We start from the raw sequence: 22,691 nt of genomic DNA, 5'->3' as shown, positions 1-22,691 counted from the left end.
TGTACATACAATACATTCTAGGGCGGAATTTTATGAAAAATATTCCAAGTGCTGAGTGAGCAAGAAAACGAGAGAGTTCCAAAGTCATTTTTTGAGCAAGTTAAAATAAACAAAAAAAGGTGCCAGGATGTGATTCCTGCCAGTAGGGGAGGGATGGAGCCTAATCTCACCAGTAAAGATGGCTACTGAGCTCCATGGGTGCCATTGTGCAGGTACCCCAATCATCCAGTATTTTTTTTCCAAAAATATACTTTATTCATAAAAGTCTCAAATAAACCATTGCAAATCTACATGCCTTTGAATTGCAAATAGTGCAGAGTTAAAGCTTTTTACAGTTCTATACAAATTACAGTCATAACATTTCAAAACTTAAAACTATATACATGCCTCAAAAATTACTGTGTGCCGTTATTTCTCAGATTGGCACACTGTTATGCAGGTCGAGGGTATTCTGCAGTTCCCGGGCCCTCGGTTTGCCTCTGTTAAAAGGCCTTACAGTGTGGCCTTTCCCCATTGTGCCTTTGCAGCGGCTGTTCCAAGCTTCAGCGCATCCCTCAGTACGTAGTCCTGGACCTTGGAATGTGCCAGTCTGCAACACTCGGTCGAGGACAGTTCTTTCAGCTGGATGATCAGCAAGTTTCAGGCGCACCAAAGTGCTTCCTTCACCGAGTTGATGACCTTCCAGCAGCAGTTGATATTTGTCTCGGTGTGCGTCCCCGGAAACAGCCCGTAGAGCACAGAGTCCCGTGTCACCGAGCTGCTCGGGACGAACCTCAACAAATACCACTGCATCTCGCTCCAGACCTTCTTTGCAAAGGCACATTCCACAAGGAGGTGTGTGACTGTCTCATCAGCCCTGCAGCCGCTTCGAGGACAGCGTGCGGTGCTGTTGAGACCTCGAGCGTGCATAAAGAATCTGACGGGGAGTGCCCTTCTCACCACCAGCCAAGCCAGATCTTGGTGCTTGTTTGTGAGTTCTGGTGATGAGGCGTTCTGCCAGATGACACTGACAGTCTGGTCAGGGAACCATCCAACAGGATCCACTATCTCCTTTTCTCTCAAGGCCCCAAGGACGTTACGTGCTGACCACTGCTTAATTGCCATGTGGTCAAAGGTGTGTTTGCAGAAAAATTTCTCCACGAGGGACAGGTGCTGCGATACAGTCCAACTACTCGGAGCGTTCCACAGCAGTGTGGCCAGACCCGTTCCCTGCAACACTTGGGACAGGTAGAACCTCAAAAAGTAGTGGCACTTGCTGTTAGTGTACCCAGGATCTACGCACAGCTTGATGCAGCCGCACACAAAGGTGGCCATCAGGATGAGGGCGGCGTTGGGAATGTTTTTCCCTCCGTTCTCTGGAGATTTGTGCATCGCTTCCTTCCGGACGTGATCCATCTTTGATCTCCAGATAAACTTGAAGATGGCCTGTATCACTGCTGCAGCGCAGGATTTGGGGATAGCCACAACTGCGCCACGTACAACAACACGGACAGCACCTTGCACCGGGTCACCAGGTTTTTTCCTGTCATGGAGAAGGAGCGTAGCTCCCACAAGCCCAGTTTCTGCCTGGCTTTCACGATGCGCTCATCCCAGTTTTTGGCGCATGTCCCTGCTGCTCCAAACCATATCCCCAGCACCTTCAGGTAATCTGCCCTGACGGTGAAGGGGACAAGGATTTGTCGGCCCAGTTCCCAAAGAACACGGCCTTGCTCTTGCCCTGGTTGACTTTGGCTCCCGAGGCCAGCTCGAACTGCTCGCAGACCTGGAGGAGCCTGTGAACAGACGAGGGGTCCGAGCAGAAGACAGCCGCATCATCAATATACAGAGAGGCTTTGACCTGCGTGCCTCCGCTGTCTGGGATTGTCACCCCTTTGATGCCTGGGTCGCTTCTGAGGGCCTCAGCAAAGGGTTCAATGCAACACTCAAAAAGGACGGAGGAGAGAGGGCAGCCCTGTCCGACTCCAGGCCTGTTCTGAAAGCTATCTGATTCCCACCCATTGACTGAAACTGCATTACTGATGTTTATGTAGAGTAGCTGGATCAAAGTCTCTGTCACCACCCGCCTCCCCCCCTCCCCTCCCCTCCCCCCTCCCCTCCCCCCCCCTCCCCTCTCCCCACCTCCCCTCCCCTCCCCTCCCCCCCAGTGGACATCAGAACCTGCCACTGATTATTCCCTATGCCTTGTCAGGCCCTGTACCCTCAGCATTGCCCAGTGGGCAGTGACAGAATGCCTGTTAGACACTGCCAGGGTGCCAGGCTGGAACTGCTCAACCCTGCTCCTAAAGACCCAGGTGGCTTTAATGGCCTCAGTTGGTACTGGCTCAGCCATCACCTCTGATCCCCATTGGCAGGGACCATGTGTGATCCTCACCAGTGAGGACCTTGATTGGTGAGAAGGGAAGGACAAGTGAGCCCTGATGATAGCATTAATGACATGCTAATGATGCAATTAATATTGAAATCAGCTTAGTGCCCTTCAGCTCATTTCACCAGCAAAACAACACCGTTAAGATCGCAAGAGGTGAGAATCCAAGTGTTAGGTTTGTTTTTCAGAGACCTTACGTACTTGATGCAAGAACAAGACACTGATATAGAACATAGAACATAGAACATTACAGTGCAGAACAGGCCCTTCGGCCCACGATGTTGCGCCAACCAATTAAAAAAGCAATGACCCTCTAACATAAACCAATCCCTTTCCATCCATAAACCTATCCACGGATCTCTTAAACGCCCCCAAACTAGGCGCATCTACAACTGCAGCAGGCAGGGCATTCCAACCCTCACCACCCTCTGGATAAAGAACCTACCTCTGACTCCGTCCTATATCTACCACCCCTTAATTTAAAGCTATGCCCCCTCGTGCTAGCTTTCTCCATCCGAGGAAATTGTCCACCCTATCTAAACCTCTAATCATCTCATATGTTTCAACAAGGTCCCCTCTCAGCCGCCTTCTTTCTAACGAAAACAACCCCAAATCCCTCAGTCTCTCCTCATAGAACCTTCCCTCCATACCAGGCAACATCCTGGTAAACCTCCTCTGCACCCTCTCCAATGCCTCCACATCCTTCCTATAATGTGGGGACCAGAACTGCACACAATACTCCAAGTGTGGACGCACCAGAGTTTTGTACAGTTGCAACATGACGTTGCGGCTCCTAAATTCAATCCCCCTACCAATAAACGCCAAGACACCGTATGCCTTCCTAACTACCTTATCTACTTGATTCCCAACTTTCAGGGATCTATGTACACATACACCTAGATCCCTCTGTTCATCAACACTATTCAGAGTCCTATCGTTAGCCCTATACTCTACACATCTGTTATTCCTGCCAAAGTGAATTACCTCACACTTTTCCGCATTAAACTCCATCTGCCACCTCTCGGCCCAGCTCTGCAACTTGTCCAAGTCTCTCTGTAGACTATGACACCCCTCTTCACTATCTACTACTCCTCCGACTTTGGTGTCATCAGCAAATTTACTGATCCACCCAACTATACCCTCATCCAGATCATTTATAAAAATTACAAACAGCAGTGGCCCCAAAACAGATCCCTGAGGCACACAACTTGTGACCGAACTCCATGACGAATGTTTTCCATCAACCACCACCCTCTGTCTCCTATCTGCTAGCCAATTCCTGATCCAATTAACTAAATCACCCCCAATCCCATACATCTGCATTTTCTGCAGAAGCCTTCCATGGTGAACCTTATAAGTAAAAAGTCTGACAACACCAGGTTTTAGTCCAACCGATTTATTTGATAATACTCACACAGAGAGGCTTGTGAGTATTATCAAATAAATCGGTTGGACTAAAACCTGGTGTTGTCAGACTTTTTACTGTGTTTACGCCAGTCCAACGCCGGCATTCCCACATCATGAACCTTATAAGAACATAAGAAATAGGAGCAGGAGTAGGCCATCCGGCCCCTCGAGCCTGCCCCGCCATTCAATAAGATCATGGCTGATCTGTCATGGCTCAGTTCCACATTCCCGCCCTCTCCCCATAACCCTTAATCCCCTCTCTTATCAAAAACCCATCAACCCGCGTCTTAAAAATATTTAGCGAGGCAGCCTCCACCACTTCAACGGGCAGAGAATTCCAGAGATTCACCACCCTTTGAGTGAAGAAGTTCCTCCTCAACTCCGTTCTAAACCGCCCCCCCTTTATCTTGAGGCTGTGCCCCCTAGTCCTATTATCCTTTCTGAGCGGGAAGAGTCTCTCCACCTCTATCCTATCCATCCCATTCATCATCTTATACGTCTCAATGAGATCTCCCCTCATTCTTCTAAACTCTAACGAGTACAAGCCTAGTTTATTCAGCCTCTCCTCATAGCTCAACCCCCTCAACTCCGGCATCAGCCTAGTAAACCTCCTCTGCACTCCCTCCAAGGCCAAAATATCCTTGCGTAAGTACGGCGACCAAAACTGCACACACTACTCCAGCTGCGGCCTCACCAATGCCCTATACAGCCGCAGCAAGACCTCCCTACTTTTATATTCAATCCCCCTCGCTATGAAGGCCAGCATCCCATTTGCCTTCCTGACCACCTGCTGCACCTGCAAGCTGGGATTTTGCGACTCATGCACAAGGACCCCGAGGTCCCTCTGCACCGTCGCCTGCTGCAGTTTTTCGCCACGTAAGTGATAATCCTTCCTACCATTATTCCTACCAAAGTGGACCACCTCGCACTTGCCAACATTAAATTCCATTTGCCATTTCCTGGCCCATTCGCCCAGCCTATCTAGATCCTTCTGTAGACTCTCCACACCCTCCGCACAATTTGCCTTTCCTCCAATCTTGGTGTCATCAGCAAATTTCGACACCCTACACTCGGTTCCCTCCTCCAGATCATCTATATAAATGGTAAATAGCTGAGGCCCCAGCACCGACCCCTGAGGCATTCCACTAGTCACCATCCGCCAATCCGAATAGCACCCATTGACCCCCACTCTCTGCCTCCTACTTGACAACCAATCCTCTATCCACGCTAACACCCTACCCCCAACTCCCTGTCCCCTGACCTTCTGCAATAACCTCCTGTGAGGTACCTTGTCAAACGCCTTCTGAAAATCCAGAAAGACCACATCCACCGGCTCTCCTCTATCCACCGCCCTAGACACATCCTCATAGAGCTCCAGTAAATTTGTCAGATCAAATGCCTTACTAAAGTCCATATATACCACGTCAACTGCTTTACCCCCATCCACCTCTTTGGTCACTTTCTCAAAAAACCCAATAAGGTTAGTAAGGCACGACCTACCCTTCACAAAACCGTGCTGACTATCTCCAATCAATACATTACTCTCTAAATAACTATAAATCCTATCCCTAATAATTTTTTCTAAAACTTTACCCACAACAGAAGTAAGACTCACCAGTCTATAATTCCCAGGGAAGTCTCTGTTCCCCTTCTTAAACAATGGGACAACATTCGCTATCCTCCAATCCTCTGGCACTATACCTGTGACCAACGACGACCTGAAGATCAGAGCCAGAGGCTCTGCAATCGCCTCTGTTGCCTCCCAGAGAATCCTAGGGTAAATCCCGTCCGGCCCAGGGGACTTATCTATTTTCAAACCCTCAAGAATATCTAGCACATCCTCCTTATCAACTGCAATACTTTCCAGTTTACAACCCTGTAACCCAGTGTTCTCCACAGCTACATTTATGTCTCCCTGCATGAATACTGAAGAGAAATATTGGTTCAATGCCTCTCCAATCTCTTCCGGTTCCACACATAACTTCCCACTGCTGTCTCTAACTGGCCCTAATCTTGCCCTAACCAATCTTCTGTTCTTAACATATCTATAGAACGCCTTAGGATTCTCCTTAATCCTATCAGCCAAAGTCTTCTTGTGTCCTCTTTTAGCTCTTCTTAACTCACTCTTTAACTCCCTCCTAGCCAATCTAAAGCTTTCCAGTGCACTACCTGAGCCCTCAAGTCTCATCCTGACATAAGCTTCCTTTTTCCTTTTAACCAGCGAAACAACTTTTTTAGTGCACCACGGTTCCCATTTCCTCCTTGCCTGACAGGGACATGCATATCAAGGACTCGCAGTAGCTGCTCCTTGAAAAAACTCCACATTTCGGACGTTCCCAGCCCCTGTAGTCTCCTAGTCCAACCTATGCTTCCTAATTCTCTCCTAATAGCCTCATAATTACCCTTCCCCCAGCTAAAACTACTGTCCCGAGGTTCCAGTCTATCCCTTTCCATCACTAAGGTGAACGTAACCGAATTGTGGTCACTATCACCAAAATGCACACCAACTTCCAAGTCTAACACCTGGTCTGGCTCATTTCCCAGCACCAAATCCAATATAGCCTCACCTCTAGTTGGTCTATCTACATACTGAGTCAAAAAACCTTCCTGCACGCTTTGTGCAAAAACTGACCCTTCTAATGAGCTAGAGCTATAGCTATTCCAATCAATATTAGTAAAGTTAAAGTCCCCCATAACAATTACCCTATTACTTTCACTCCTAACCAGGATCGTCTCCGCAATCCTTTCCTCAACCTCTCTAGAACTTTTAGGAGGTCTATAAAAGACTCCCAACAGGGTGACCTCTCCTCTCCTATTTCTAATCTCAGCCCATACTACCTCAACAGACAAGTCCTCATCAAACTTCTGAAGCATTTGAACCCCGGAACCTGCAACAACCATTCCTGCCCCTGCTCTATCCATGTCTCTGAAATGGCCACAACATCAAAGTTCCAGGTACTGATCCACGCTGCAAGTTCATCCACTTTATTGCGAATACTCCTCGCATTAAAGTATACGCATTTCAAACCATGCTCTGCTCCACCCCCACGATGCTGTGCATTGCAGTCCCCATCTATGCCCCCCTCACTTTCATCCCTGCTACTCAGGATCCCACCCCCCCTCTGAATCAGTTTAAACCCCCCTGCATAGTCTTTGCAAATTTCCCCCCCAAGATATTGGTTCCCCTCTGATTCAGGTGTAGACCATCACTCTTGTAGAGGTCCCACCTTCCCCAGATTGAGCCCCAATTGCTCAAGAACCTGAACCCCTCCCTCCTGCACCATCCCCTCAGCCACGAGTTCAAACATTCCCTCTCTCTGTCCCGCTCTAAACTATCCCGTGGCACAGGCAAGAGACCCGAGATAACCACTCTGTCTGAGTTGGCCTTAAGTTTCCACCCCAACTCCCTAAATTTCTGCTTAATATCCCCTTCCCTTAACCTCCCTATGTCATGCGTCCCCACATGAACTATGACTTGGGGCTGACTCCCCTCTCCCCTAAGAGTCCTGAACACCCTCTCTGAAACATCCCGGACCCCAGCCCCTGGGAGGCAACACACCAGCCCTGAGTCCCTACCGTTACTGCTGACTCTGATATGTATAAGAAAACCCGGCCCTTTATTCTCAAGCAAGTACAAACTCTCCGAGGATCGTTATACTAACTCAGAACAGTGTCCTGAGCTTAGCCGAGTGACGCTCCTTCGAACGGGGGGATTCTCCCCCTTTATACTCTTTTTACAGCAATTAGTCACATACACACAGTATCACTTCACCCAGATCATGTGCTCAGCAACAGCAAAAGTAAATACAAATACAGTATGTGAATAAAAATATGTTGAAGCCCCACGCCCCCCTCCCTGGTTGCCATCGAAATGGCATGTCCACCATTGCTCCAGTGTGAGATAGCAATCATTCTCATATATCTTGGGGATGTTACTTTGCCCATGAAGTGAAAGTTATCTCCTTCAAACAAGGACAGCATTTAGCCAAGTCCAGGCTAGACTGATTTAATAAAGCAAAAGTTTCATTATATTTCGTTATTTACAAGGCCAGGGTGACAATTCAGAATAGGGAGTATCAGCACAGCATGTTTCAAACAAGATGCAATTAATCACAGCTTTAAGCTGATGGAAACTTTTCACTTTATCTTAAAGCAACCAGCTGCGTTTGCAATTTTGCAGGATCTCAGCTTACAAAACCTTTTTACAAATGGCCGAGATCAAAGGAGATTCATGCGATGTTAACCCCTTAACACCTCACAGGTACAGCTCTCGCTTGGTCTTACTGGCTCGCCGCACCGACTGAGCTTTGGGACAAGCCAGTAAGATTCTCCCCTCTATTTGTGTTGTGGCAAGGTGGCATAGTGTTTACACTGCTGCCCCCCCCAGTGCCAGGAACCCGGGTTCAACTCTGGCCTTGGCTCACTGTCTGTGTGGAGTCTGCTCACTCTCCCTGTATCTGCATGTGTTTCCTCCGGGGGAATCTGGTTTCCCCTCACACTCCAAAGTTGTGCCGGTCAGATGGATTAGCCATGGTAAATGTGCGGGGTTATGGGAATAGGGCAGGGAGAAGGTCTGTGTAAGATACAATCAGAGAGTCAATGTAGACTCAATGGGCCAAATGGCCTCTTCAGCGCTGTGGGGATTCTGGGATTTGATGATATAGGGTGGCGTGGTCATTAGCACTGCTGCCTCAAAGCCCCAGGGACCCAGGTTCGATTCCCGGCTTGGGTCACTGTCTGTGCAGAGTCTGCACGTTCTCCCCGTATCTGGGTGAGTTTCTGTCCAGTTTCCTCCTACAGTCGGAAAGGTGTGCTGGTTAGATGCATAGGCCATGCTAAATTCTTCCCCAGTGTACCCGAACAGGTGCTGGAGTGTGGGATTTTCACAGTAACTTCATTGCAGCTTACTTGTAACACTAATAAACTTTTTTTTTTAACTTTGTTTATTTTACTAATAGACTTGTGACACTAATACACTTTTTTAATCCGTCGGGGTAGTTTTTTTCACCGACGATCATTTATTGACTCCAATCCACATTCCCGGGAGGGGCTGGTAATGTTTTTACGGGGAACAGCCGCTAGTTGCGTACCTGATAATTGGCAGTGAGAGCTATTGGATGCAATCACTTTCACAGAGCTGTGCTGAGCGGTTGTTGCAATCCTGCAGCAGTGAGAAGGGTCGGGATGCTGGTTCTGGGATCGATCCTGGTGGCTTTCCTCTGCATCTACATTGTGAGCCGCCTCCTGCGGGCTGACCCCGAGCCGCTGAACGGGAGGTACGCGGTGCCAGGGCGCTTTCACACCCTGAAGAAACTGCTGGTGGTCTGCCTTTACCGTTATCGCCTCTTCCGAGAGAGGGATGCAGTCACCGGGCATGAGGCGGAGAGGCAGAGGATGGGGCTGGGGCGCAGGAAGAAGGATCTGAAGCCCAAAACCGGGGGAGTGAAGACTCCGGGGGAACTTGGGAGAAGTTCCCGATACTCTGCAGAAGAGATGGAATGTGTCCAAAAGTTAATGGAGCACCCTCATGTAAGTTTCGATTGCCCTTACTGCCTAATAACATACTGAAAATAACATACCCTTCATCACTCCTCCTGTTAACATCCCCTCTCCCAATCTCTCTCATTCACTTTTCGCCTATCTTCCCCTTTTAAAATCCATAGCGCCTTAGAGTTCTCCCTGTCAATTCTTTGGAGTTGAAAAAATATATCCACAACATTGAAAGTGCAAATATTAAAGGCGTGGGGTAGGAAAGTGCAGACAGTCAACACTTGTAAAGGAGTATGTGTGCGTGTCTGTTTGGGCTGAGTGTCAAAGAAACTTTAACTGTAAATATAGCAGCAAGCCACTCCGTTGATATCCAATCTGCTTCGAATTTGAAGTGCAGACGTGTGGTAAAAGTGTAGAAGGGTAAACTCACCGAGTTAGAGAACGGCGGCAGGAATTAATTTTCAGAGAGACATTTAGTCTCTGAGTAGTGATTCCAAGGCTCCTGTGCAGCCCCCAGTCTGGGACCCTGATCACTAGTCTGTCTGCCAGTCCCTTGATTTCCTTGGACTTGTTGCTGGCTATCGTTAAAAAGTATGTTCATGTGGTTATAAATCATAGAATTCCTACGGTGCAGAAGGAGGCCATTTGGCCCATGGCGTCTGTACTAGCCACAATCACACCCAGAACCTATCCCCATAACCCCATGCATTTAGCCTATCTAGTCTCCCCTGGTACTAAGGGACAATTTAGCATGGCCAATCCACCTAACCTGCACATCTTTGGAATGTGGGAGGAAACCGGAGTACCCGGAGGAAACACAAGGGAGAACCACGTAGACACGGGGAGAATGTGCAGCCTCCACACAGGCAGTCACCCAAGCTGGGAATCAAAGCTGCATTCCTGACGCTATGAGGCAGCAATGCTAACCACGATGCCACCATGCCAAAATTGTTTCGATATGGTATTTTTAGGTTTATAAGATTATTTTAGAGCTGTAGTTTTAAATGTAGGGGATCTGGAATCCACCTGCTGGGTGGTCTAATTGACAGAAAACAAAACAGCTTGAGTTATCCTCTGATAACAGGGAAGTGCAAAGTGTTTCTGTTTGGAAACAATGACAGTAGTTCACATCTATAAGGATCATAAAATCATAGACCCCCTACAGTGCAGAAAGAGGCCATTTGGCCCATCCAGTCTGCTCCGACTCTCTGACAGAGCATCCCATCCACCCCATAACCCCATGTACTTACCCGACTAATTCCCCTAACTTACACATTTTTGGACTGTGGGACACTAAGGGGCAATTTAGCATGGCCAATCCACCTAACCTGGACTGTGGGAGAAAACCAGTGCAGACATGGGGAGAACAGGTAGACTCCATGTGTTTCAGACGGTGACCCGAGGCCGGATAGACTTCCCACCTTATGATGGTGGGACTTGATGACCCTGTCAAAAGTTCATTCACCTTTGATGGAACCAAGAGATCTAAGAAGTAGGAGCGGCTGGAAAGTCCCATCCTGTATCTCCCATAGTCCTGGAAAGAGGTAATAAATATTAAGTTGTAAACTGCTGCGCTATAACTGTCTTTTTACTTGTAAGATGTAAAGAATACAGCTGGGCGAGGAGGATAAAGGAAACCATTGTGAGATTAGCTTCCCTTTAAACCCAGGAACGTCACAGATAGTAGATGCAGATTTGTCTTGTGTGGTTTGTAGCCAATTTGGGTGTAGAAAACAAGAACTAATCAGGTCTGCACCTGAAAGCAGAAAAGATGCTGACTCCATCTTTCACCACAAAGAATGCAGCTGGTAGCTTTAGCTCAGATTGAAGACAGCGTTTGTGAGGAGTTAAAGGAGGCTGGAAGATTCGCCTAGCCTGAGACTAGAGGAAGAAGCGTACATTATAACCATCACAGTGAGTGATATTTCTGTGTCCTGGCAGGGATAGTGAAAGGGAAGCAAGCTATGTAAACTGAGAGTAACTGTGAGCTGTTGTGATATCATATGTAATTCCATGTAGAGTGTGAAGTGTGACTGGTAAAAAGGACCCATTCATATGCTGTAATTTAAAGTATGAGTTACCTTTGAAAGGGAACAATGGCCGGAATTCTCCCAAAAAAATTCAAAGTGCCAAATTTGCATGAAAACTGGAGTAATTCATACCTTTTTTTTCCAGTGGGAGTTCAGACAAGAATCTCCCACACTCTGTGCACTGCAGAGGTGATTATCATTAAAAACTAGGGGGAGGCCACTGCACATGCACTGACCTGTCAGTGCTGAGATTGGCGCATGTGCAGTGGCCCGTCACTGATGGTCTCCCAATTGCTGACTAGCTTGATTGCTGTCCAGGCACCCCATCCCCCCCCCGGGACACCCGCAATGACGGCTCTCGGACCCCCAACTCCCCAACAGCCTGATCGCTGGTAGGGGGTGGGGGAAAGGTGAGTGGACCGGAGACTTCAGTCCTGGGCCCGCTGATCGTATTTAAATCGCATTTAAAGTAATATTGAAATTATTTCCGTGCCTCCCTGCCGATTTCTGGCGTGTAGCAGATACCACCAGAAATCTGGCGGTGGGAGAAGTTATCAGGGCTCATGCGCGAATCCCTGCTGCGAGATTCTACCGGCACGCTGTGTAAAAAAAATTAGTGCAGCGGGATGAAGAATCACGGCCAATGTCTAATCAATAGTGTTTTAGTCATTCGATACAAGCTTCAAAATGTGAAATTTTGACATTTTTCTTTGCTGCTAACTGGAATTGCTAATTTCTCTTTCAAAGTTTTCCATCTCTAAACCGCCCAGAACGCCGCTTACGGTGTTTACACTCCAGCGTCCAGGCTTGGGCATTCGGGTTTGCAAAAAGGTTTCAGGATAGAGCATCTTACTTGCCCACAGCTGCTTGCGTCAAAGGCTCTGGGTCAGTTTTACTTGACAGCCACATGCTGAAATGGCTGAGTAGAAAATGGTTAGGGATGAGGGATGGAGTTCTTAATCGTACAGAAGGAGTCTGTTTGGCCCATCAAATCTATGCTGGAGGGTCAGGGTAGTGATACCTGTGTGTCAGCACAAAGTGTATGTATGTGGGGAAAGAGGGGAAGGAACCTTGAGGAAAAATCAGAAATCATTTGAAGTTAATCCTTCACTGGTGGACTAAGGAAGTGCCAGGTAGAAAGCTATCTCACTTCAACCTTGGCTTATTAAACAGCAGAATGATTCATTCCTTTCATATCTAGGCTCAATTACACGGACATGTGTTGCAATGAGGATAAAAATAACAAAACCAATACAGAAATGAGTCATTCAGCCCAAGCAATTCTCCTTTATCAAGTTTATCATGTTCATCAACCAATGAAGGAGTAGTCCTCAACCTGTATTTCTTCCATGTTACCAAATCCTTTATTCTCCTTTCTTCGATCTGTCATCGAGCCATAGAGGTTTACAGCATGGAAACAGGCCCTTCGGCCCAACTTGTCCATGCTTCCCTTTTTTTCAAGCCCCTAAAATAATCCCAATTGCCTGCATTTGGCCCATATCCCTCCACACCCAACTTATCCATGTAACTATCTAAATGCGTTTTAAAAGACGCCATTGTATCCATCTCTACTACCACATCTGACACCTCGTTCCAGGCACTCACCACTCTGTGTGAAAAAATGACCCCTCTGGAAACTTTTGCATCTCTCCCCTCTCACCTTAAACCTATGCCCTCCAGTTTTAGACTCCCCTACTTTTGGGAAAAGATATTGACAATCAAGCTGATCTGTGCTCCTCATTATTGTATAGAAAGGATTATATTATAGAAAGGATATTATTAAGCTAGGAAGAGTGTAGGAAAGATTTACTCGGATGCTGCCGGGACTTGATGGTTTGAGTTATGAGGAGAGGCTGGATAGACTGGGATGTTTTTTCCTGGAGCGTAGGAGGCTTAGGGGTGATCTTACAGAGGTCTACAAAATAATGAGGAGCATAGATTAGGTGGGTAGTCAACATCTTTTCCCAAAGGTAGAGGAGTCTTAAAGTTTAAGGTGTGGAGTTGCCAGCGTTGGACTGGGGTAGGCACAGTAAGTAGTCTCACAACACCAGATTAAAGTCTAACAGGTTTATTTGGTAGCATGTGCTTTCGCCTCTCTGAAAGCTCGTGCTACCAAATAAACCTGTTGGACTTTAAACCTAGTAAATAGTCTCACAACACCAGGTTAAAGTGAGAGGGGTGAGATACGAAAGGGTCCAGAGGGGCAATTTTTTCACATAAAGGGTGGTGAATGTCAGGAATAAGCTGCCAGAAGTAATAGTAGAGATTAGTACAATTTTGTCTTTTAAAAAGTGTATAGAAGAATATGGGCAAAACTGAGCAATTGGGACTAGCTTCGTGGTTTTAAAAAAGAGCAGCATGGACAAGTTGGGCCGAAGGGCCTGTTTCCATGCTGTAAACCTCCACGACTCTATCTAATTCATTGATATGGAGTTGCCTCCAGTCACAAGCTCCAGTTATGCATTTCCCAATCATCTGTCCAGCGAAGAATGTTCCTTCTGTTTAATCTTTAATCTGTGTCTTGTCATCTGAAGTTGCTCAACTATTCAAAACAGCCATGCAAATTGTTCTTAATCTTAAAGCCTATCACATCAATTCTTTAATCTCGAAAAATACTGGAAGCACTCAGCAGGTCAGGTTCTCTTCAGTTACTCTGTTGTAATGAAAACACCAGAATTTTTCCTTCACGCGCTATCTCCTTAGACAATAAATCTGCTTTACAACCTCTCCATTGACTCAGTATCATTTATAAAGTTTGGAGCCATGATCTGTAGGGAAAAGCCATAATGTAACTTGTAAAGACAGGTTGGATAGACTTGGGTTGTTTCCATTGGAGCAGAGAAGACTGAAAGGGCAATCTGACTGATGTGTTCAAGATTGAGGGCCAGGGACAGGGTGGATAGGGAGCAGCTGTTCACCTTAGTTGAAGGGTCAGTTACGAGGGGACACAAGTTAAAAATGAGGGGTGGGAGGTTTAGGGGGGAATTTGAGGAAAGACTTTTTTTACCCAGAGGGTGGTCACGGTCTGGAATGCGCTGCCTGGGAGGGTGGTGGGGGCGGGATGCCTCAGATCCTTTAAAAAGTACCTGGATGAGCATTTGGCACACCATAACATTCAAGGCTAAGTGTTGGCAAGTGGGTTTAGATGGGCAGGTCAGGGCATTTCTTATGTCGGCGTAGACTTGAGTCAAGTTATTTGATTCTGTGAGTCTAATCCAAATGTTGTCTTACTAAAATTTTATATTGATTGAGATTTACATTTTGTTTTCATATTTTACACCCCTGGCCATAAACTCCAATATCTCAATTGCTTTTTGCGAAGACGCTGTTGTCCAAGATGCTCGTCACATAGCGACTCGGTGACAGGCGTGTGGGGACTTGATTCTCTTCATTTTCAAATCACATAATACTGAACTGTGTTAAAGTTGCAGCGACGGGTATGAGTATAGGTAGCCTCAGAAGACCGCCATTTATCATCTGTTCCTTAATAAGCAAGGAAGGACCAGCCACTTTGCTGTAAGACAGGAGTCACTTCAAATTTAAGTTTATTTATTAGCATCACAAGTAGACTTACATTAACACTGCAATGAAGTTACGGTGAAAATCCCCTAGTCTCCACACTCCGGCACCTGTTCGGATACACTGAGGGAGAATTTAGCACGGCCAATGCACCTAACCAGCAGATCTTTCAGACTGTGGGAGGAAGCCGGAGCACACGGAAGAAACCCACGCAGACACAGGGAGAATGTGCAGACTCCGCACAGACAGTGACCCAAGCTGGGAATTGAACACAGGTCCCTGGTGCTGTAGGCAGCAGTGCTAACCACTTTCACCATGTTGGTCAGATATTGACCACGTCACCACCTTTTGAGAAAATATGTAATAAGCTTGCTTTCCAGTACATTGGGATTGCAAGACCCTTTGGAGAAGTCCTCCCAGGTTTGGGTTTTGATATCTGACAGTTTAAAACCTAAAAGCTATTTTCAAAAAATTGTGCATTTGTTTTCTCATTATTGCATATATTGCAATGGGGACAATCAGATCACCACTTTTTTTAATAGGTTTGACAAGTGTTGAAATTCTAGTGGATAATTCTATGCAGGGATATATCCACTGTTAATGTCTTGTGAACCTGAACCTGCAAATCCTTCTGCCCTTATACATTATCCAGCTGACTCCAAAGTACTTTAAGTTAAATGTAACACATTTAATGACATTGAGTTCTAATTAAGAACCCTTAATTAGCTTCTGCTGATCTTTGGAATTCTGTGCTATGTCTTGTATTTCATTATTTTCTGCAAAATTGGACAACATTCCTTCCAATCCTATGTTCAGCTCATTATTGTACACTGTGAACTGTAATAGAACACTGTGGAACACCACTACCCACTTAACAATCCTGAGAAGTTCCTGTTTCCAACCATTTTATTAGTTTTTCATTCAATGTCCAATCTCCGTTTGCCTTAATTTTCTCTAATAATCACTTCAGTCGTACTTCCTAAGAGTTTTCATAGAACCTCAGCTGTTTTGTTGCATCTACCTTGGACATCCCTCCTATATCTCCCACCATGAACCTTATAGTTATGCCCTCTAGTAACAACTACATCCACCCAAGGAAATAGTCTCTGAACATCCATGCTGTCTATCCCCCTCATCATCTTATAAACCTCTATTAAGTCACCTCTCACCCTCCTCCACTCTAAAGAGAAAAGCACCAGCTTCTTTTACCTTTTTTCATAAGACGTATCCTCCAAACCAGGCAGCATCCTGGTAAATCTCTTCTGCAATGCGTCCGCATCCTTCTTATAATGAGGTGACCAGAACTGTGCACAATATTCCAAATGTGGTCTTACCAAGGTCCTGTTTAGTTGCAGCATAATCCTATGACTCTTAAACTCAAACCCCCTGTTAATAAACGCAAACACACTATAGGCCTTCTTCACGTCTCTATCCGCTTAACTGGCAACCTTCAAAGATCTCTGGATATTAACCCCAAGACCTCTCTGTGCCTCCACATTCCTCAGAACCCTGCCATTGACCCTGTAATCCGCATTCAAGTTTGTCCTACCAAAATGAATCACCTCGCACTTTATCAGGGTTAAACTCCATCTGCCACTTTCGGCCCAGCTCTGCATCCTCATCAATGTCTCTTTGCAGCCTACAAGAGCCCTCCATCTCATCCACCAGCCCACCAATCTTGGTGTCATCAACAAATTTACTTACCCATAGTTCAGCCCCTCTTTCAAGTCATTGATAAAAATCACAAATAGCAGAGGACCCAGCACTGATCCCTGTGGTACACGGCTGGTAACTGGTCTCCAGTCTGAAAATTTCCCCTCCACCACCACCACCACCACCCTCTGTCTGCTATGCAATCGGCCAAATTTCCTTCTATCCCACACCTCCTTACTTTGTTCATGAGCCTATCAAACGGGGAAGGTAGTCAAGAAGGCATATGGCATGCTTGCTTCGTTGGCTGGGGTATTGAGTTTGAAAATTGGCAAGTCATGTTGCAGCTTTATGGAACCTTAGTTAAGCTGCACTTGAAATATAGTTTTCAATTCTGGTCGCCACACTACCAGAAGGATGTGGAGGTTTTGGAGAGGGTACAGAAAAGATTTACCAGGACATTGCTTGGTATGGAGGGCGTTGGCTATGACGAGAGGTTGGAAAAACTTGGTTTGTTCTCACTGGAGCGACAGAAGTTGAGGGGAGACCTGATAGAAGTCTACAAGATTATGAGGGGCATGGACAGAGTGGATAGTCAGAAGCCTTTTCCCAGGGTGGAAGAGTTAATTACTAGGGGGCATAGGTTCAAAGTGCGAGGGGCAACGTTTAAAGGAGATGTATGAGGCAGATGTTTTACACAGAGTAGTGGGTGCCTGGAACTCATTGCCGGGGGAGGTAGTGGAAGCGGATATGGTAGTGACTTTTAAGGGGCGTCTTGACAAGTACATGAATAAGATGGGAATAGAGAGATATGGTCCCTGGAAGGATAGGGGGTTTTAGTTAAGTCAGGCAGCACGGTCGGTGCAGGCTTGGAGGGCCAAAGGGCCTGTTCTTGTGCTGTAATTTTTTGTCCTTTATAAACCTGAGGAAATGAACTCTGGTAGCAAAGAAAAGAACAATCGTCCCCATTTTCAGAAAATTGAAAACTGAATGGCGCACAGGTTGGTCTGCCATGGCATGCGTCTGGTGGATAGACCTACCAGAGAAGCTCAGGTAGAATCATAGAATCCCTACAGTGCAGAAGGAGGCCAAGCAGCCTATCGAGCCTGCACTGACAACAATCCCACCCCAGCCCAGTACCTGTAAACCCATGAATTTATCTTGCAAACCCCACTGACACGATAGGGCAATTTAGGATGGCCACTCAACCTTGCCTGCAAATCTTGGATTATGGGAGGAAACTGGAGTAACCGGAGGAAGCTTATGCAGACTCTGCACAGACAGTGACCCAAGGCTGGAATTGAACCAGGGTCTCTTGTGCTGTGAGATAGCAGTGCTAACCACAGTGCCACCATGCCGGTAAGTGCATTGCTGAGGAGAGAGGGTTATCCTTGGGGCGGTGCCCGGGCAGTGCTGGGGCAGGGTTTCCGTGTGAACGTTTGTACACTGGGCCCAATCTAAAGGTTGTCCTAATCTTCAAAAAGTTAAGTTGCCAGCGGGGCGGGCTCATTCAGAACATGCCTCACCAATATGATGTTGTGGCAACCACCCTTGCCATTTTTTTCCCAGTGTGCTCAGTAATATGGCAGAGAAAGCCACTTTTCGTGCCAGTGGCTTCAATGCTGCTCTTCCTTCTCGTTGTCCCACTCTGCCAAATAAGAGGAATATTTCCAACCCTTGTCCCTATAGTAACAGACTGTTGGCAGTACAAATAGATTGATTTGATTTGATTCGACTTAATTTGATGTATTATTGTCACATGTATCAGCATACAGTGAAAAATATTGTTTCTTGCATGCTATGCAGACAAAGCATACCATTCATAGAGAAGAAAATGAAAGAGCACAGAATGTAGTGTTACAGTCATAGCTAGGGTGTAGAGAAAGATCTACTTAATGTGAGGTAGGTCCATTCAAAAGTCTGACAGCAGCAGGGAAGAAGCTGTTCTTGAGTCGGTTGGTACGTGACCTCGGACTTATCATTTTCCCGATGGGAGAAGGTGGATGAGAGAATGTCCGGGATGCATGGGATCCTTAATTATGCTGGCTGCTTTTCCGAGGCAGCGGGAAGTGTAGACAGAGTCAATGGATGGGAGTCTGGTTTGTGTGATAGATTGGGTTACATTCACGACCTTTTGTAGTTTCTTTTGGTCTCGGGCAGAGCAGGAGCCCATACCAAGCTGTATGGTACCAGAATTGAGAAGTTGAAGATCGTGGAAAAGATGAAAGAAATGACATTTTTAAGTTTAGAAGAATTCTGATTAAGCTCAAAAATTCTGAATGGGATACTCAGCATATAATGATTTAACTGTGGCGGAATCCAAATTGGAATAGCTCATCGTAAATCCAATGTGAGATAAAGACAAGTATCTTTTTTTTCAGGAGATTGGTTAGGAAATGACCTAACACAGGAAATGCTTGAGGTAAAGGGCTTAGACGCTTCAAAGTGAAACTACACAAAACAGATTGAATAACAGAAGGCTCCCATGGGGTGTAAAACATCAGAGCAGAGAGATTCTGTGTTCCATATTCTGTGTTATTCTTCTGCATCTCTCTATAGAGTTCCACTAGAATTCTCCGGTCCTGCCCGCGGCTGGGATTCTCCGGTCCTGCCCGCGGCTGGGATTCTCCGGTCCTGCCCGCGGCTGGGATTCTCCGGTCCTGCCCGCGGCTGGGATTCTCCGGTCCTGCTGCTGCTGTAAATGGAGATTTGGCTGAGCCAAATGTTTCATTCTCGCTGTCCACAGTGGTGGGGTGAACAACATCAGAGAATCCAGACCTTCATCTTGTATTTAACTCCCACAAGTAAAACTGTGCTGTTGTCGCAATCCTCTTTTAGCTTTGGTCTTTAGAAGTTCAGTGTTGATCTGATTGAATCATGTGGAGATGCCGGCGTTGGACTGGGGTAAACACAGTAAGAAGTCTGACAACACCAGGTTTGTCACTGACACCTCCAGACGCTGAAAGATGCCCTCAATTCTTTTAAACTCCAGTCAGTATAGGGTCAACTTTTCCTCATGTCAACTCACATCCTCAACCATTCCTCTTATCTCAGGAGTTAGCCTTGAGAGTCTTTTCTGAACTGCTTCCAATGCAACTGTGTCTCTTCTTGAGTAGAGAGACCCAAACTGTGCACGATACTCTCAATGTTGTTTCGCACCTGACCGGTACAGCAGAAGATTTTATCATGTGTCTTAACCTTTAATGTGGCAGTTTATTAAATGTGTTTTGTCTATCATCTGTCTGCAACCAAGTTTCTGTTGGAGTTATTAAAGCCATCTCCTTGTTACATAATCCGCATGGAAGATTGTTGCATAAAGTTAAATCTCACGGAATCAAGGCTGAGGTAGCTAAGGGGGTTCAAAGTTGGCTTGATGCAGAAGCCAGAGGGTGAGAGTAGAAGGTTGTTTTTCAAACTGGAGATCTGTGACCAGCGGTGTGCCTCAGGGATCAGTGCTGGGTCCACTGCTACTTGTCATTTATATTAATGATTCGGATATGAATATAGGAGGCATGGTTAGTAATTTTGCAGATGACACCAAAATTGGTGGCATAATGGACAGTGAAGAAAGTTATCTCCAATTGCAACGAGATCTGGATCAATTGGGCCAGTGGGCTGATGAATGGCAGATGGAGTTTAATTTAGATAAATGCGAGGTGATGCATTTTGGTAGATTGAACCAGAGCAGGACTTATTCAGTTAATGGTAGGGCGCTGGGGAGAGTTTCAGAACAAAGAGATCTAGGGCTATATGTTCCTTGAAAGTGGAGTCACAAGTGGACAGAGTGGCGAAGAAGGCATTCAGCATGCTTGGTTTCATTGGTCAGAACATTGAATACAGGAGTTGGGATGTCTTGCTGAAGTTGTACAAGACATTGCTAAGACCACACTTGGAATACTGTGTACAGTTCTGATCACCCATTATAGAAAGGATATTATTAAACTAGAAAGAGTGCAGAAGAAATTTACTAGGATTCTACTGGGATGTGATGGTTTGAATTATAAGGAGAGGCTGGATAGGCTGGGGCTTTTTTCTCTGGTGCTTAGAAGGCTAAGGGGTGATCTTATAGAGGTCTATCAAGTAATGAGGGACGTAGATGAGCTAGAAGTCAATATCTTTTTCCAAAGTTAGGGGAGTCTAAAACTAGAGGGCATTGGTTTAAAGTGAGAGGGGAGAGATACAAAAGTGTCCAGAAGGGCAATTTTTTCATACAGAGAGTGGTGAGTGTCTGGAACAAACTGCCAGAGGTAATAGTAGAGGCAGGTACAATTTTGTGTTTTAAGAAACATTTTGACAGTAAGATGGGTATAGAAGGATATGTGCCAAATGCGGAGAATTGAGAGTAGCTTAGATTGCTTAAAAAAAAAAGGCGGTGTGGACAAGATGAGCCAAAGGCTTCTGTTTTCATGTAGTAAATCTCTATGATTAATCCCTACTGATCTCCTCCTGTTTATATTTCAGATTAAGTTTTGCAAACCTGATTTTCTTTTACATTTGAATATTGTGTGTTTTTCTTTCATTCTTTTGTTCAAGCCTTTACAATCCTTTACAAAAACAAAATACTGGAAAAATCTTAGCAGGTCTGATAGCAACTCTGGAGAGGGAATTTAATGTTTCAAATCTGGATGACCCTTTGTCAGGTACTGAGATTTTTCAGCATTTTCTGATTCTGTTACAGATTCCAGCATCCACAGTAATTTTCCTTTTACCTCATTCCTTTATCTCAGTCTTTTTGAGTGCAGTTGGTTGATTTGATTTTCCTCTTACATGGCTCCATTTCTTCCTTAACAAATTATATTTTGTATTCTTTTCTCTTTCCTGTTCTTTTTGACTGCTTTGATTTTCATTCCCTTCCTTCCTAACTTAAACAATTTTCCTGCTTCTCTGTGTTGCCAGTTTATTAGCTACTTTCCTGTCCAAATGCAGTCCATCCTTGGAGAACCCCTCTGAAATGCATCCTCTTTCTCTTTCCCTCCACTTAACCATTTATTGAACTGCCTTATTTTCTTAACCTCCCTTCACCTTGGAGAGAAGACGGCTGAGAGGAGATTTGATGGAGATGCTCAAAATCATGAGGGAGCTGGACAGATTAGACAGGGAGAAACTGTTCCCGCTTGTGAAAGGATCAAGAATGAGAGGGCACAGATTTGACCTAATTGGCAGAAGAAGCAAATGTGATCTCAGAACAAAAAGACTTTCTAACACAGTGAGTAGTTCAGCCTGGAATGCCCTGCCTGGAAGTGTGGTGGAGGCAGGTTCAACTGGGGCATTTGACATTCATGTGCAAAGGTATGGGGAAAAGGCTAGGTGATGGCACTAAGTTACAATATTTGTTTGGAGAGCTCATCCTGATACCATAGAATCCCTACAGTGCAGAAGGAAGTCAGACTCTCTGCCTGAGCTGCAAAACATCACAAATGCAGAATTATTATGATGCAGAAGGAGACCATTTGGCCCATCTTGATCATATGAGCAGCTCTGCAGTAGCCTACTCCCCCATAACCCTGCACATTCTGCTGGCCAGTGTCTGCGGGAGTTTGCACATTCTCCCCGTGATTGTGTGGGTTTTCTTCGGGTGCTCCGGTTTCCTCCCACACCCCAAAGACGTGCTCTTAGGCTGATTGGTGTAACAAATTGTCCCTAAATTAGTCTTCCCTCAATCTTCCCCAATAGGCGTAGATAAAGGTCAAAGGTAGAGGAGGGCAGTCATAATGTTAAAATGGCGGCGCCGGCTCATTGGGCCGAAGGGCCTGTTTCCTGTGCTGTGTTGTTCTTTGTTCTTTGTATACTCCCTGTTCAGGTAATGTCCTCTCTTTTTAATTGTCAAAGCTCAATAACAACTTATATTTGTGTAATTTCGCTAACATAATGAACCCTCTTGAGGGGCTTCCCGGAAGCATTGGAAAGCAAAATTACCCACCGAGCAACAGGAGGCCAGCTTTGGATGATCCTGAGTTTATGGAGGGTAGAATGTAGGTGGCCTGCCAGAAGCGCCTTGGAATAATCAGGGGCAAAGGTAACAAAGACAGGAACGAGCGTTTCAGCAACGCATGATCTGCGGCAGGGGCAGAAGTTGGGCGATTTTTCAGAGGTGGAGAAAGGTAATTGGGTGACATGGTTTACTATCAAATAAACTGGTTGGACTTTAACCCAGTGTTGTGAGACTTCTTACAGACTTTTGAATGGACGTATCTCCTGCTAAGCTGATCTTACTCCCTAGCTATGACTAA

At 45.9% G+C, this 22,691-nt stretch overlaps 1 protein-coding gene across 1 annotated transcript in view; it reads left to right on the top strand.

The window, feature by feature from the left end:
- Window positions 1-8,889: 8,889 nt before the first annotated feature.
- Window positions 8,890-22,691, top strand: part of LOC145341794 (rifampicin phosphotransferase-like) — a 175,706-nt gene continuing 161,904 nt past the window's right edge. Inside the window, exon 1 of the mRNA XM_080186727.1 lies at window positions 8,890-9,301. Within this exon, the coding sequence (XP_080042853.1) occupies window positions 8,957-9,301 (345 nt within the window). The 5' untranslated portion in view covers window positions 8,890-8,956. The remainder of the gene's footprint in view (window positions 9,302-22,691) is intronic.

Source organism: Carcharhinus amblyrhynchos, chromosome 4 (assembly GCF_965287045.1).
Source record: "Carcharhinus amblyrhynchos chromosome 4, sCarAmb.v2.hapA, whole genome shotgun sequence".
Classification (NCBI taxonomy): domain Eukaryota; kingdom Metazoa; phylum Chordata; class Chondrichthyes; order Carcharhiniformes; family Carcharhinidae; genus Carcharhinus; species Carcharhinus amblyrhynchos.
The sequence above is the reverse complement of the archived record's forward strand: the minus strand, read 5'-3'. Positions and strand labels throughout refer to the sequence as shown.